The sequence below is a fragment of the Lepidochelys kempii genome, chromosome 10 (assembly GCF_965140285.1).
Source record: "Lepidochelys kempii isolate rLepKem1 chromosome 10, rLepKem1.hap1, whole genome shotgun sequence".
In the NCBI taxonomy this organism is placed as follows: domain Eukaryota; kingdom Metazoa; phylum Chordata; order Testudines; family Cheloniidae; genus Lepidochelys; species Lepidochelys kempii.
Window position 1 is genome coordinate 3,243,743 of NC_136389.1, and position 16,805 is coordinate 3,260,547.

At 46.0% G+C, this 16,805-nt stretch overlaps 1 protein-coding gene across 4 annotated transcripts in view; it reads right to left on the reverse strand.

The window, feature by feature from the left end:
• GRID2IP (Grid2 interacting protein) overlaps window positions 1-14,475 on the reverse strand; it is a 52,743-nt gene extending 38,268 nt beyond the window's left edge. For all 4 annotated transcript variants that reach the window (XM_078854514.1, XM_078854512.1, XM_078854513.1 and 1 more), the window contains exon 1: window positions 14,002-14,475. In XM_078854514.1, coding sequence (XP_078710640.1) covers window positions 14,002-14,036 — 35 coding nt within the window. In that variant the 5' untranslated portion in view covers window positions 14,037-14,475. The remainder of the gene's footprint in view (window positions 1-14,001) is intronic.
• Between the last annotated feature and the right edge of the window lie 2,330 nt (window positions 14,476-16,805).

Here is a 16,805-nt window from a genome sequence, read left to right on the forward strand (position 1 = left end):
ACAAAGCCAGCAGCGTCCCAGTTGTGGTGGCAGGGCTCTGGGCTCAGCGTCACCTGCAAAAAAGTTCAAAGTGGCCTCCTGCAGCACTAAACCCCACTGCACCATAAATCCATCAGCCTTCCAAACAGCAACTCATGCAAGAATACAGGACCACACCCAGTGGGCACGATCATCACATCTTTGGCTAAATCACCTGCTGGATATTTTTGTAGGATTCTGTTGCAAAGTCCTCCCCACAACTCCTTACAGCTCCAGTCAATCCTGAAAATGCTCTAATGCCACCCTCTATAGAGCAGCTGTAATTTGGGAGCAACGGCCGTGAAAACGAGAGGGATTTCTTCCAGCAGAGATGGATTTAAACGACTCTATTGCCCCCCCACCATATGCCCAGTCTCTGAATCTCCTTCAGCTACCAGTCCCTCTCTTCTGGTAATGACAAGGTTCAACTCGAATCCCAAGTTAAACACTTGCCCCATGCCAGGTAACTTCCCAAACAGCCGGGAATGAGGGAGGAAGAGTCTTGTCCCTGCAGTGTCTATTCTGTTGCCGACCAACAGGCTCTGTTTCCATGGGTTCTGGTAGTTCAACACTCCATTGATTTTTTTCCCTTCAGCATCTGGAAACCGCTATGGTATTTGCTGTGTATATGAAGTATCAAGGTTCTACAGCGTGTGTCGTAGCAAAAAGGATTTTTAAAGTTGATCAGCCTGATGGTAATTCATAGGAACTATGTTCTGACAGCAAAAGCAGGATGAAATCATCTGCCTTCCTCCAGGCATGCTCTATATTACTGATATTCAGGTGTATAAACACCCCCACATTAACGTCCCTGCACATTGAGAATGCCAAGCTACCACCTCCAGACATTTACTGTTTTTTTATTGGGACAATCTGCCGCGCAGAATTTGGATATCCATCTCCCCTCACCCACCTTTCCTGCAATAGTATCTTAACACACACCAACACTCCAACTCCTCTGTATTTGAGCTTATCTCTTGGCTATGGGGGTGAAAGAGAAAGATATTGTTGTCTTTCTTACTCTTGGAAGATGCTCTGATATTAGGGTGATGGGTGCCAGTATAATAAGATTAGATAGGAAGAAAGAGATTACCAAGAACTGAAAGGCAGAAAGGAGAGAGATGCTAAACAGGCAGCTTTTAAACTCATACCATGTCTATCATATTAGCAGCAGCATTTGATATATAGAAAATGCAAAGTGATTTTCTATAACAATTTCTCTCTCTCCAGCATACTGAATCCTAAGGAATCCCAAAGCACTACCCAAGCTATATACATACAGCACCATTAAAATGCAGCCACCTCTGGGGTGGAGGGAAGCAACCAGCACAACACTGCTGGGAGGAGGAGAAATTTTGGTGGCAGAAATCAGAGCAAACTGACACTTCTGAAAAGTGCCTCCAGGAACTTTAGTATCTGCACAAAAGAAACAAGGTATTGGATTTTCGGGTCTCCTGTAAAAGACCCACATGCAGTAAACTGTATGGAACCCAATTGCTCTCCTTTGGCAGGACAAGGACAGAAATGGCTTAGGCCTCTAAGTCACCCCTCTAGCAGTGCCTGTCTGAGTTCTGTGGTTGGAAAGTTCAATCTCTTTACATTTGAGGACGTTTGTTTCCTTTTGGGTACCTGTGTTCACAGCACAGGGGACATTTGAATTCCTTCTGCATAGGCAGGCAGGGGGCTTCGTAGCAGTATGTTACAGAGCAGCCAAAGAAACCTTTCTTCTAAGGGTGGATTAAAAGTGTACTGAGCCAGAGTCAATACAAACGTTAGCATGTGCGCACCACTCCTCCCCCCGCCAGGGGTGAAAGTAAGTTAGAGGACTTACTGGTACACCGGAGTCCTGAGCAGGGGGTGTGGCCTCAACCGGAAGAGGCGTGGCCTTAACCAGAAGAGGCAGGGCCTTATATCCCCGGGCCCTTTAAATCTTGATTTAAAGGGCCAGGGCTCCAGCTGCGGTAGTGGCGACTGGGAGCCCGGGGCCCTTTAAATCACCCCCGAGCTACCAGCTGCAGAGGTGACTGGGAGCCTTGGGGCTTGGGGGCGATTTAAAGGGCTCAGGGCTCCAGCTGCCGCTATCGCAGCAGAGCCCTGGGCCCTTTAAATCACTGAGGAGCCCTGGGGGCTCCCGGCTGCCACCACTATCCCAGGGCTCTGGCAGAGCTTTAAAGGGCCTGGGGCTCCGCTGTGGTAGCAGCTGCCGGAGCCCCGGGCCCTTTAAATCCCCGCCTGAGCCCTGCTGCCCGAGCCCTGGGGTAGTGGTGGCTGGGCTCCATCAGAGATTTAAAGGGCCCCGGGGCTCCAGCCACCACTACCACCCCGGGCCTTTAAACGCCCGCTGGAGCCCCACCACCGCTACTCCAGGGCTTTGGCAGCAGGGCTCCGGTGGGGATTTAAAGGGCCGGGGCAGTAGGAGTGGCTGGAGCTCCGGGGCTCTTTAAATCCCCACCAGAGCCCCCCCACCCCTACCCCAGGGCTCGGGCAGCAGGGCTCAGGCGGGGATTTAAAGGGCTTGGGGCTCCAGCCGCCGCTACTGTCCGGCCCTTTAAATCCCCTCCGGAGCCCCGCCGCCGCTACCCCAGGGCTTCGGCAGCAGGGCTCAGGCGGGGATTTAAAGGGCCCCGGAAGGGTAGCGGGGGCTGGAGCTCCGGGGCCCTTTAAATCTCCGCCAGAGCCCTGCTGCCTGAGCCCCGGGGTAGTGGTAGCCAGGCTCCATCAGGGATTTAAAAGGCCCCGAGGCTCCAGCCACCGCTACCGCCCTGGCCCTTTAAATGCCCGCCAGAGCCCCACCGTCACTACCCCAGGGCTTTGGCAGCAGGGCTCCGGTGGGGATTTAAAGGGCTGGGACAGTAGGGGTGGCTGGAGCTTCGGGGCTCTTTAAATCCCTGCCATAGGCCCCCACCCCCACCCCAGGGCTCAGGCAGCAGGGCTCAGGCAGGGATTTAAAGGGCTTGGGGCTCCAGCCACCGCTACTGCCCCAGCCCTTTAAATCCCCTCTGGAGCCCCGCCGCTGCTACCCCAGGGCTCGGGCAGCAGGGCTCAGGCCGGGATTTAAAGGGCCCCGGAGCTCCAGCCGCCGCTACTGCTCCGGGGCCCTTTAAATCCCCGCCAGAGCCCCGCCGCCACTACCCTGGGACTTGGGCAGCAGGGCTCAGGCCGGGATTTAAAGGGCCCCAGGGCAGTAGCAGTGGCTGGAGCTCCGGGACCCTTTAAATCCCCGCCAGAGCCCCGCCGCCGCTACCCCAGGGCTTTAAATTGCCCTCTCAGAAAGCCAGTCCTGGTACTGCGCACCGGCTCTTACCAGTACACCGTACCGGGGCGTAACGGCTTACTTTCACCTCTGCCCCCCGCCCCAACAAAGATCCACTTCCCCTGGCCTGACCGCGGTTTGTGCCATGCTTCCTGGTTGAATCAGAGTCATGTATTCCCAGGCAGTGCTCCCCCTGTCCCTTTCCATTGGGGGATGTGACCTGAGGAGCTGAAGGAGGTGGGGGACCGTGGAATCAGCGTGCATCTCTTCCTGCTTGTGACCTTCGCTAGCAGCAATCAGCTGTGCACCATGCCACCTGCTGCTCACTGCCTCACTGCTCTGAGTAGGGGATCTGGACCCCATGGCTCCTCCCTGTATCCTGACTTGACTTTGTCTTTCCATAGGGAACTTTGGCTTCCTAGTCAACATCAGTCATTGGTATAGATCCAGATCTAAACTTTGCTTTGACTTTCACCTCATGCAACCTCAGCCCAGTATCTGATAAGCAGAGTACAGCACACAGTACAGAGTACACAGTACACCTCTACTGCTGGGGTCATTTTGGCTGAAACCAATTTCCTGAGAGAGGCTTCGGCTAAAAGATTTGTGCACAACAGAGACCAACCGTGTTCTCTTTGTTACATTAGGTTCAGTGCTAGGGTGACCAGATGTCCCGATTTTATAGGGGCAGTCCCCGATTTTGGGGGTTTTTTTTGTTATATAGGCTCCTATTACCCCCTCCCCCCCTCCCCATTTTTCACATTTGCTGTCTGGTCACCTTATTCAGTGCCAACTGAACCCCTTGAAGACCATATCTCTGTCTGATAAATATTATACATGCTCTCCGTCTTCATTTGTCTGGCAAGCTGGAAAATACCAGGATCTACCAGCATACACAGAATTATCCACGGAAAAAAAAGATTCATTCAGGTTTTGAGTATATGAGAAAATTTCTTCTGCCTCTGCACGTCTCTTGTGTCGTCCCTTCTCTCGCAGTTTATTCAAGGTGAATCAATGATTCCCATGGAACTGATTAGCATGTTCCCACTAGGAGATCAGTAAACTCTCCAAAGTGTACAAGGAGGAGGAGCAGGCTCCCACCGTTAACAATGACTGTCTGGCTGACTCCCCCGGAGCCTTAGCTTTCCAGTATAGACTAGTTCACATAGAAGACTGGTCTCCATTCAGTTTCTGAGCTTTTTTTTTTTTGCCAGTAATTGGCTCTTTATTATTAATTTTGGGCCAAGTTCTTACTTCAATTACATGCAGGCAGCCACACTGGCAGTACCATGGATGGCATGCACATCAGATAGTCAGAGGCCCCATTTTCCTGGATAAAGCTTCAGGCTTCAGCACGTGGAGCAAATTTTCATTTCCACTTACTGACTGGAATAGTGACTTAATGACATCCCAATTCACCCCAGTCCCACCCATTTGGTTTGCACTAGTTAGGGGATTATTGGGAAACTGGAATCCTTTAGCGTTTCTATAGTAACCATCCTTATAACTGAATATACCTCCATAGGGTGTCTTATTGTCAGTCTATTCTTCCACAGTTGTTCTTATTCACTACCCAATACATTCTGGCTAGAGTCAATAGTTTATTACTTTGCAGCCGTGTTGTCTTCTGGTAATCAAAATGAACTCAGTGCATAAAAAAAAATTTCTAATATCTACGGCGAACTAGGGACCCATGGTTTACAGCTTCTAAATAATCTAGATTAAAGATCACAAATGATACACATCAAGTTTTTGCTGAATTATAAGCAGAATTATTGCGCCAAACTCAGTGCTGGTTTCACAAGACCCAGCTCCATTACATTAGTGGAGTTGTGGCCTCTTATCCAGGTGTTGAATCTGGCTCACTGTCTGACAGCCATCTATTAGTGAACACAAATCAAGCAGAGAAGAAGCTGATGGAATAATGACTGAACATCAAGAGAGGGATTGAATGGATAGTTCAGAGATGGGATGTAGAATCAAGTAATCAGCCCAGGACAGTGGTGACCAAAAGTCATTACCATCCGATTGCTGTTTGGTGCCTTCTGTGAAATGAGTTTGTGGGTGTCAGGCCAGTTCTGAGGATGCAGCCATCCATTCACTTAAACTCCCATTACAAATGGCATTAGATGGTAATCTAGAGCCCTGGGACTGTTTAGGCCATGGGGACTAAATTACTCTCTAACCCATCGAGTGGTTCCTCCAGGTCAAATTTAACACACATTGGTGGTGAACACCAATTCCTGCTACAGTTCTGTTGCCTGTGCAATGCCCGTTCTGTGGAGAAGCAGCGAAATCCCAAGCAACAATCTGGCCCCTTCTGCCAGCATTAACATTTATTTTAAAATATTTAAAAGAAAAACAATCCCTGACTGTGCTTAGAAAATAATGAGTGTCTCTGCTGCAGCAGGAATGTTTAGCATTTGCAGCCACACTTGTCAAAGGCATCAAGCTCCCAGGAGTGTTGTCCCCCTTTATTTAGGCAACTCATCAAAAGGGATTTGGGGAAAAAAAATGGACGAATTCAGGGTAGTGGAAGGAGGGAGGGCTTTAAATCCCACATCTACCAAGTACAATGATGGCTTTAACTCCCTCTCCAGTGAAAAGCAGAACTCAAAACTAGTGTTCCTACATTAATAATAAGTAGCAACAAACTGCTTACAAGCACCCCTGAGACTGAAATATGTTCATGTTAAATTTGGTGATTGCTTAAAAAAAAAGAATTAACACATTCTTAAAAATCAGTGTGTTTGTGAATAAGTGGCTGTGACATGATACAAGGACACTGCCTAGCCCAGACCCTCAAGGGTTACTGCAGCAGTCTAGCGGGAGCAGGGAAGGGCTGCCTAGGAGGCTGGATAGCACGACTGGAGCGCTGCTTACAGGTCTGCATGTGGGGAGTAGTGGATGTAGTTGCTGTCTTTGTTTTGCTATTGCCAGTTTTGCTCTGTTTGGATTCTCTCTAAGCTCTTATAAAGGTGGCCCTGGGAAGAAGGGACCACAACTGACTGCAGGCTGCCTGACTGCTGTGTTTTGTGGGCTGGGAAATCAGCACATCCCCCCACCCACCCCTGTGACACAGAAGAGAGGATTACATTCCTTTTTCAAAAGATGACAACATATAGCTCACCTGGCACTAACTGTAACCCTCCTGGGGAGTAGGACAGCACCATCCCTATTTCTCAGATGAGGAAGCTGAGGTGCAGATAGCAAACGGGTCTCAGAATTAGGAACAGAACTCCCAGTCCTGTCCCTAACCACTACATTGTGCTTTGTTTCCCCACAAGGGTAAACGCTGGACTCTGCATGCAAAGTAACCACCCCCCCTTTTTTTTTTTTGCTGTTCAAATTTGAGGGCCAGAACCTCAATTGGTGTAAACTGGCAAAGCCAGTGTGGCTATTCCAATTCACACCAGATGAGAGCTGGCCCACACTCTTTAAATGAAAACCACAACAGAGGGAAACTACAGCTAGTATTGTAAACATGATCACAAGATATTCTAAGTGTTGCACTGCTAACTTATTCAGTGTTAAAGAATTAGGAGTTGTTAGCGAGAATGAAGGGTAAAAAACTGGTATAATAGTCTCTCTAAAACCATATGAAGTGTTTTTCATCTTCAGAGCACTTTACAAACCATTAAATAATAATTACTCACAGGGCGCCTTTCATTCGTAACTATATAGTCTACACAAGAATCATATCACTCACCACTGGAATGCATCTGGGGGATGTAACTGTTTAGCAATGGAAAAGGAGGACTTGTGGCACCTTAGAGACTAACCAATTTATTTAAGCATAAGCTTTCGTGAGCTACAGCTCACTTCATTGGATGCAAGCTCACGAAAGCTTATGCTCAAATAAATTGGTTAGTCTCTAAGGTGCCACAAGTCCTCCTTTTCTATTTGCGAATACAGACTAACACGGTTGCTACTCTGAAACCTGTTTAGCAATGATCGGTAACACTACACAACGGTGCAGGGCACAAAGTGAATACTGGATCCAAATGCAAAAGGAGTTCCTCAGCCTGCTGAATGTAATTAACTGAGGTGGGATTATTTGGCTACGGGGATGACTGTGCCCCAGCTAAAGCAAAATCCACTGTGTGCGCAAAATGTGCCAGGACTCCCTTTAGCTCCCACTATTTATTGGCGTTGAAGACACTGTTCTCTGCCCATCTAGAGCTTATATTTTGGAAAATGCAATGGTGTTTCTGAAGGTTATGTGATCTGAACCCTTAGTAATTCTCAAAAGGGAGCAGGTGGTATCAAATCTGTCTGCATGCTGAACAGATCAGATGCCAGCTGATTAATCTCTAAATATGAGCCTTTTCAATATTTTGGATCAAAGCCCAAGCCCAGTGTTGCTCCCCAGATTCTTTGGTCTGGGAACACCCCCAATGGGCTGTGCAGCTGGCACAGTCATAGTCACTCTTGCACCAAAAGTGCACCTGCTTACAATATGTTATACCATGCAGCTCTCCTTTTTGCATCCATGTTGCTAGGCCACTGAATTAAAGAAGCATTTGAGCACTAAATCTCCTTGTTAGCAATAATGCACTAGCTTAGCAAAACGCCAGTGACTGGATCGTAAATTACAATGAGTAACGGCCTCAAGACTCACATTTGGGGTGGCTGAGTAAAAACTCCATCTTATATCACAAACACCCTGCAACATCAAAGCAGAGTATATCTGTTAAGTTTATTGGAAAGCCCAGCAAAGGGACAGCAGCTCCCCACAGATTAGCTCTGGGCTTGATTCTGCCTGAGTCTCACAGAAGTTGTGCAATTCAGCAGGGAGCAGGCTTTTATGGTTGCCATTAGAGGGCATTGTAATGTCCTAAAAAAGTCACAAGTGGAGTGTCTTGTGCCTGCTCAGAGCCACTCCTTAAAACGGGTCCCTAGATTGGCTTGGTAATTCATTATACACAGGTTTCAGAGTAGCAGCCGTGTTAGTCTGTATCCGCAAAAAGAACAGGAGTACTTGTCGCACCTTAGAGACTAACAAATTTATTAGAACATAAGCTTTTGTGAGTTACAGCCCACTTCATCGGATGCATAGAATGGAACATATAGTAAGAAGAAATATATATACATACAGATAAGTTGGAAGTCGCCATACAAACTGTGAGAGGCTACAGAGGAACAGCCGTGTTAGTCTGTATTCGCAAAAAGAAAAGGAGGACTTGTGGCACCTTAGAGACTAACCAATTTATTTGAGCATGAGCTTTCGTGAGCTACAGCTCACTTCATCAGATGAGCTCATGCTCAAATAAATTGGTTAGTCTCTAAGGTGCCACAAGTCCTCCTTTTCTTTTTGTGAGAGGCTAATTAGTTAAGATGAGCTATTATCAGCAGGAGAAAAAAACTTCTGTAGTGATAATCAAGATGGCCCATTTAGACAGTTGACAAGAAGGTGTGAGGATACTTAACTTTAGGGAAATAGATTAAATGTGTAATGACCCAGCCACTCCCAGTCTCTGTTTAAACCCAAGTAAATGGTATCTAGTTTGCATATTAATTCAAGCTCAGCTTGAATTAATATGCAAACTAGATACCATTTACTTGGAGTCTGTTTTTGAAGCTTTTCAATTAAAAAATTGCCACCCTTAAATCTTTTACTGAGTGGCCAGAGCGATTGAAGTGTTCTCCTACCGGTTTTTGAATGTTATGATTCCTGATGTCAGATTTGTGTCCATTTATTCTTTTGCGTAGAGACTGTCTGGTTTGGCCAATGTACATGGCAGAGGGGCATTACTGGCACATGATGGCATATATCACATTGGTAGATGTGCAGGTGAACGAGCCCCTTATGGCGTGGCTAATGTGATTGGGTCCTATGATGGTGTCACTTGAATAAATATGTGGACAGAGTTGGCATCGGGCTTTGTTGCAAGGATAGGTTCCTGGGTTAGTGTTTTTGTTGTGTGCTGGAGTTGGTGGAGAGTATTTGCTTCAGGTTGGGGGGCTGTCTGTCAGTGAGGACTGGTCTGTCTCCCAAGATCTGTGAGAGTGAGGGATCATTTTTCAGGATAGGTTGTAAATCTTTGATGATGTGCTGGAGAGGTTTTAGTTGGGGGCTGAAGGTGACAGCTAGTGGTGTTCTGTTACGAAAGCTTATGCTCTAATAAATTTGTTAGTCTCTAAGTGCCACAAGTACTCCTGTTCTCATTACACACAAGGTCTACATTGACTGGAAATAAAACATTCACTTCTTTAGCCTCACTTCATGTCCTGAGCCTCTGGCTATACAGGGCTTTAGTAAAACTGAAGCAGAGACAGTCCCCAAAGAATCCCATGATGCCCGATGCATAATGGGACAGGGGCACAGCAGGAGAGTTCTGTCATCTCTGTGGGGACCTCCAGCCCAGATGAATGTGCTCTCTAAATCTTTGTTCTTTATCTTATTACAGAGCGCGAGAGAGCACTTCCATATATCAAAGGTCCTCCCAGGGACCTGTGACAGGACAGCACCATAACTTGCTCTTGCACCAGATGCTGAGACAGCTTCCATGGCTTTTGGGCCCTGACTCCCCAGAGGCTTATACCTTGTGCTGCCCTTAGCCCTGTGCAGCTGCTATAAAAATGCTACCAAATGAGAATTCCCTGCTCACTCACCACTGGATACACCCATTTTGCACAGAAGTAATTTGTGACGCAAGATGCCAGGCTGGGGAGAATCAGGCTCTATTGTAAATAAAGACACCCCTCTGTGCTGCACACGTAGAAATGACAAATGCAAATCTGCTTAGGCAAGTGGTGGTGACACAAAGGACCTGCCTCAGAGACTCTGCATTATATTGGGAAGGAGGAGCCCAGAGTGCATGGCACAAAAGTCTCAAGGTACTAAACTGACGTCTGCCCCACCGAACTAGGAGCCACAGGCCTTTCACCATTGCTAATCAGTGTGATTCTATGGGAATGCAGAGGATGGTACCTTGGAAGGCCCCTGCCAACACCTGGGAGCACTGGAAAAACATTCAAATCACCCAGTGTATATGTGCAATGTTTCTGTCCCTGCCAACTCTCAGATCAGGACCAACGCAAATTAAAGCAACAATGAAAACTGAGTTGAGTCCAGGTTTCTATGCTGAATGATCCCACTAGCCAGGCATCAGAGCACTCAACACAACTCCATCCTCTTTAACCAAATCTAAGGTGGCATTCAGCACCCTCTCCTCCCACTAACCCAATCCTGGGGAGGCATGCAGTCCCCCTTTTCCCCATCCATTGAACCTTGATTTGGGCATTCAGCACATAAATATGTCTGTTTAAACCTTTTTGTCCTCTGTAAAATCCTCAGGCTGCTTCCTGCTTCACTAAACTTCTCCCAAAAAGCAACATCACAGATGCCAGTGGTCTCTTTGTAACCCAGAGTATTTTCATTGTTGCAGAATGATGCACTTCTGGGATGCTAGTGGTGAATCAAGAAGTATCAAGAGCATTTCACGGAGGAAGAAAATATTTTATAAATGATTAATTATAAGGTATTTCCATGCTCTGTATCCCTGCAGGCTGGCTAAAGGAACATTCTTCACAGAAATCAGTGTTTAACTCATTCCGTGCATTTCACCTTAAGCAGGCATAAATCTGAAAGGACAGCTCAACAATTTAGCTTTCATCTGCACTGAGTCATCACTTCAAACTTCCACAACTAGTCATCATGCTTATTAGTTATCGCCTCTTTCTTGGGTATGCTCTAGCTGGCTATGCATTGTGTGCTGCAGAATGCAGTCATTCCGGTAGCAAAATAAATTGATGCGACAGCTTATGTCTCCCATTAAGGTTCTGCTCTGAGGTCTGAAATGGGATGGTGGAACAAGGTCAGTGAGGACTAGCAAATGGTTTAACTGCAGAGATGTCCCCAGATTGCATCAACTTACTGCAGTACTTTGGTGATACAGAAACATTGCTCCAAGCCCTGCACTGCATTATCTTTATATGACATAAAATACCATTCCATTCTGCTCATAGGAATCTCAAGCCCTGGTGCTGGTATCGTCCCTATCCATCTCCTGAACAGCTCTTCACATTTACTTTTGAGTTGAAAACCCTTGCCCTGGTTCTGGTTTCATTGACAAAAAAAGTAATTCCAAAATGACACTCCCTGACCCCAGATTGGCAGCCTCTAGGGCTCCTTTCCTCAGGCCTAAAATCTGTTACACTTCCTTCCACTCTGGTGGGAACCAGAGCCTAACCCCCTCTTCCCGAGGGCTACTACCACCTCCCATACATTCAGGGTGAAGTCTAAAGAGCTACACCTGACCCCATGTGTCAACAGTATTTAGCCAGCAGCTTTAGACAAGGCTCCAGCAGCTGCTAACAGGGTGGCTCACTGATACAGGCTCTCCAAATGTTCTGCATTTTCTTAACACAAACCGGGCAGATGACCTAGTGATAGGGGAGCCCAGGGTTCAGGACCCGAGCGCCCTAGGCTGACTGTATACTCTGTTCTGGAAACTGCTGACTGATTATACAAAGACGAAGGTAATAGCTTCCATGTTTGTATTTAGAGTCCAAAATATATAAGGGCTTGAAACTAACCCTCCCTTCACTCACACCCCCCGCCCCCAAAGCTGGAGTACAGCTGTGTAAATCTAGCATGAAAGGCCAGTCTGATGATATGCAGCTTCTCTGTGGCAACCACCACAATATGTGCAGGTCAATGGGATGAAAAAAAGAGTCAGCAGGGGCATCCAGGCCCCCGAGTTTGCTCACTCTTCAATCTATCCTGGGTTTCTGTAAGGTGCCCATCACCGTGGTAACTATGCTGTGTACCACAATTAAGCACAGCACTGAGCATGCCCTAAGTGGCAATATTCTCCCTTTGTTCCCTGTGCAAGCCTGGGAGTAGTTTTGGCTTTTCGCTTTCCTTCTTGCCTTCCGCTGCCTCCCCAGCTATCTCCCTGATTGTTGGTTGGGCCAGGGAAGCTGCTGTTACTGGAAGAAGGCTTTACGTTGCACCTAGATATGAACATGGTCAGGGTTAGACGCATCTCATCTTCTTCGGTAAGGTATCTCCCACAGCTGGGGTCCTGCCACTGTGCCCAAGCGTAGAGCATAGCTCTTTGGCCTTGTGGGATATACATCGTCAGAACACGTGGTAATTAACACGTTTTAACCAGACTGACATTACATGAGTTTTCCCTTGGTGTGAACAAGGACAGTCAGGTTTAAAACTGGTTAGGTAAGTGTGTGATAAACACTTTTAAACATGACCATACTGGTCCATACGAAGGATAAAATTGCGTTTCATATTGTGCGATTTAAAAAATGTTAGTTAACATGTTCTAACTCAGTTACATTTCTCAGGATAGACAAGGCTTTAGAGGGTTGTGTCCGCCCAGACTCCTCTTACAAAGCTCACTCTGCTATAGATATGTACTGTGTACCTGTGGGATGCATGTTCCCAGCTTCAGAGCCAAACGCACATGTAACAAGGCGGTGTTATTTTAAAAGTAATTGTCGTTTTTATCTAACCTGGATCTTTATAAACCCCTGTCACCATAGTACCTAAGGACCACTTGTTTCTCCTTGTTTAATTAATATGAGCAAAGGATCTGCAGTGAATGTATCACGCTCACTCTTTTAAAAACTCACAAAACAGGCTATAGTGATTTCTCTCTCTTAATATAGGAAAATTCCATTGCTCCAATTGTATTTCAGGGACAAGATATTTCCTTCCTTCCCACTATTCCCTTACCCAGTGCAGCACCTTGAAAAAGACACTTCTTTTTTTTTTTTTTGGAGGTTTCCAGAAACAGGTGTGCACTAATGATGTATGAACCAGAACCAGTCTGCTGTGATTTCTGTGTCAGGTATGGTTTCTGAACTGCAGACTTTCAGTGCAGTTTAGACTCCACAGTCCTGACCTCCAGTATGGTTCAGATGAAAGACTGGGAACAAGTACTGACCACAGTTAGCAAACAGAGAAGCCTGAAGCTTGTTCAGAGCTCCAAGTCAATTAGTGCTGACTCTATAGCGAAGAACGGCGCCTCCACTGGAGATAAGGATTCAATCAGAGAGGTTAGGGATGGAAAAAACCCTATGAGATTATCCAGTCCAGCTTCCTAACAGTGCAAGATGGTGCTTGTCAGTATTTTCATTCCTAGAGTTCCGACCAGTCTAGTTCTAAGAATCCGAAACAATGGAGCTTTCCATCCTTTCCCTTGGGGAAACTGCTCCACAGCCCGATACATCTCACCGTTGGGATGTTTCCCCCTGATATTCAGCCTAATTTTTCCCTTTCCTAGTTTCATCCCGTTATGCCTATATTATGTGTCATTCTAAATAATTCCTCCTCATCTTCAGCAATTACACGCCCCAGACTTCTGTTGTGTACTTGGCTTAACCAAACCAGATGCATTCAGCTCTTTGAATCTTTCCCCAATCCCTCCAGCCCCCTGAATTTTTTATTATTGTTTTTTCTTTTAACTCCCTCCAATTTCTCCGTATCTCTCTGATAATGCACAACAATATTCCCATTACAATCAGCCCAGAGCTAAATCAAGAGGGACTCTCACCTCCCTGCTTCACAACATGATACGCAAGAGCATATGTTTAAAGAATATAGTTTAATAAAACGGCAACAACAGAAGGCACTAGTAAAATCAGCCTCACACTGTTTGTGGGGGTGGGACCCATTAGTCTGCTCTGCCAAAGATTATGAGACATCCTCATTAAATCTAACATCATGCATTATAAATGGAGAGAGAGAGATCAGTAAGACATACCGAAAATGTCGAGAGAAATTCCGGTCCTTTCCCATTGGTAAGCGTGTGATAGGAACAAAAGGAAGATTCTTCAGATCCTCAGGCAGATGACAGTCAGACTAGGATCACACCCAGGACACAGTCAGATCCAAACAAATGCAAACCACACACCAGCCAGTGCACCTGCTGTTACTTTACACCTCCCTCAGTGCTGAGGGATATGTATCCAGGTGGACCATTTGCCCATGAACTGTACCTGGGATAAGCCTCTCCTGTCTCCCCTTTCACGCTTTCCTCTTGTCTAGCTTCTTGCACTCTCTGTCCCAGAGTTGGGGGTTTACCACATAATAAGGTCTTCCTTGTTCATCAATTCTGCTTTTAAGGTCTGTTTTGCTTTTTATTTTGCCCAGTGGCTCAAGAGACGTTTTTGACTGTCCCCTGCCTCCCCACACCCAGGCAAGGAAGCCTCCTGCCTTTTCTAAAACTGCAGACACTGTCTCTGTAGTTCCAGCTGGAAACTATCTTGTAGCATTACTGCAAAGAAAGGAGGGCACCAATCTTTCTTGAACTCCAGAGGGATGCCTCTGATAGTGCTAATTAGTTGACTTCTAAAGTGTTTCTGTTTAAATTACATGCCATTATAATGCGTGAAAAGCCTTAAAGGAAAACAGCAACCAGAGACTCTGGATTGCTTAGCTGTTTTCAGACCTATCCTTCGGTGAGCTTTTACTCCTGTGGCTCAGTTCAGAGCCCTCTTTTGCCTGGAAGGCTATGGGTTCAAATCTGTTCCAGCAGACGGCTTTATTCCCAACCCTGATTCTTCAGGAGCTGGTGCTGCACTGGTGTAGGGTCTATCACCAATTTATACCCCTTCCAACTTATTTTCTTCTCTGCCTCTCAGTCACGATAACATTTCCTCCCCTTACGCTCCTGCTTCAAAATAGCACTGAAGGATCACACCAACTCTATTTCAGAATGAGAAATGGTGCCAAAGAAGCAACTGCCTTTCTTGTGGTGTCTCAAGCACACAGCAGGAGCCTATCTGTGTTTCTGTCCATTCACCTCGTGCCTCAGTACAATTTCATCACTGTTACATTTTGAAAAAAGCCCACTTGAGACCAATGTGATTCAGAGCCGAGTGCAATGCTCAGTCTCGTTCCTTACACCATTACCCAAGAGTATGCAGCAACACCAACACCAGCAGGAAGGACGGCTTCAGCATTCTCCCCTTCCCTCCTCTTCCCAGCCTTTCTACCTGCTTGCGCTCTTTGGCCATATTCCAGGAGCAGCCACAACCTCATGCCCTGGCAGGAAGGAGGTGCTCTGCTCTTGCAGGACTGAGTCCTTTATCTCCTCCTCTCACTCTCAGCTTCATGCCCTCCCTCTACCATGCTGTCCCCAAAACTGGAACAGTCTTCACATCTTCCTCTGCCAGGTATCCTCTCTCTCCTCAAACCCAATTACTCCAAGAATCTTCCCATTGTTCTTCTCATGATTAATAGTCCCCACACCCTTCCATATCTGACTGCTGGTCACTGTCCTACGTTTGTCTCATCTAATTTAGGAGAAATCCTGTTTGCCTTGCTCATGGCAGTATTCTCATTTGTGTCAAAAGCAGGCCCAACCTGGCTTATACTAAATCAATGGGTTGATTCTCCATGACCTTTCACCTTGTGTTGTCATTGGCGCATGAGCAAAAACAATGCACAGTGCATTTTTACTGTCATTTTGCACAAGGGTAGATGACAACCCAGGATGTTAGGCAGTGGAGGCCCCTTGAGATGATTCAGCTCAGAAAAGGGAGGTGATTTAGCTTTTATACTGCACACTCTTCAGTACCTTAATCCAGAGTTGTAAAGTGCCATGTAAATTTATGCTGCAGTGTACATTATTTATTCAGTAAAGAGAACATAATTTTAGAAAGTCCAACTGCAGCCCCAAGATATAAAAGCTGTATTATGCAAAGCAGCCCTCCAAGTCATTTCTGCCATGTTGGGAAGTCCAATCTTTAGAGCTATATAAAAAAAATCCCTGATTTTAATAATGTTGTCTTTCTACACAGCAAAGTATCTCGTTTATTAATAAAGAGGGCGCAGAGCTGCCAATCTAAGAAATTATCTTCAGGTAGCTATCAAGGGAATAAAAAATGAAAAATGTTTGATTTATCACCACAACAACTTGACCCTGAGCCTGTCAGTTGTGCAGAGAAACACACCTCAGAATGGATTAAAGCACTGAACTGTATTTGGATTACATCTGAGTTGTACTATATAAATTCCTCCAATAGGGCTACCAGCCTGGAAAAAACACTTCAGCCTTAAACATACACTGCCAGGTAAAAAAAATAAATTACTTATTCTTATTGTACAAACATCCTTGCCTGTTACAAATACAGCAAGAGCCTAGGTTATTAAACTGAATTAATTTTCTAAAATCCAATTTACTTTTCACAATTTTATGCTAGTTTTTTAATTTGTCAGTCACTCATATTCACTTTTGGATTCTAGCCAATTTCACTTTCAGGTTCTTAAGCAGTAGCCCAGTGCTGCAATGTGTAAGCCTCAAATGTTGCAGGGCACAATTAATGGTTTAAAAAACGAAAACCTGTTTCCACTGGGATTAAAAAAGAAATTCTTTCTAAAATTCGTATTAGTCTGTAAAGCTTTTTTACTAAACCTACATTTGGGGCCACATTTTACCTTCAGTACTCACTTAAAGTTGTTCATTCTCAACTCACAAATAGCCCAATTAATGCGCAAATCCGTATATTAGGGTTGTCCCACTTGACTTTTCACAGAACCGTGTCTCTTCCTGACATAAGCATT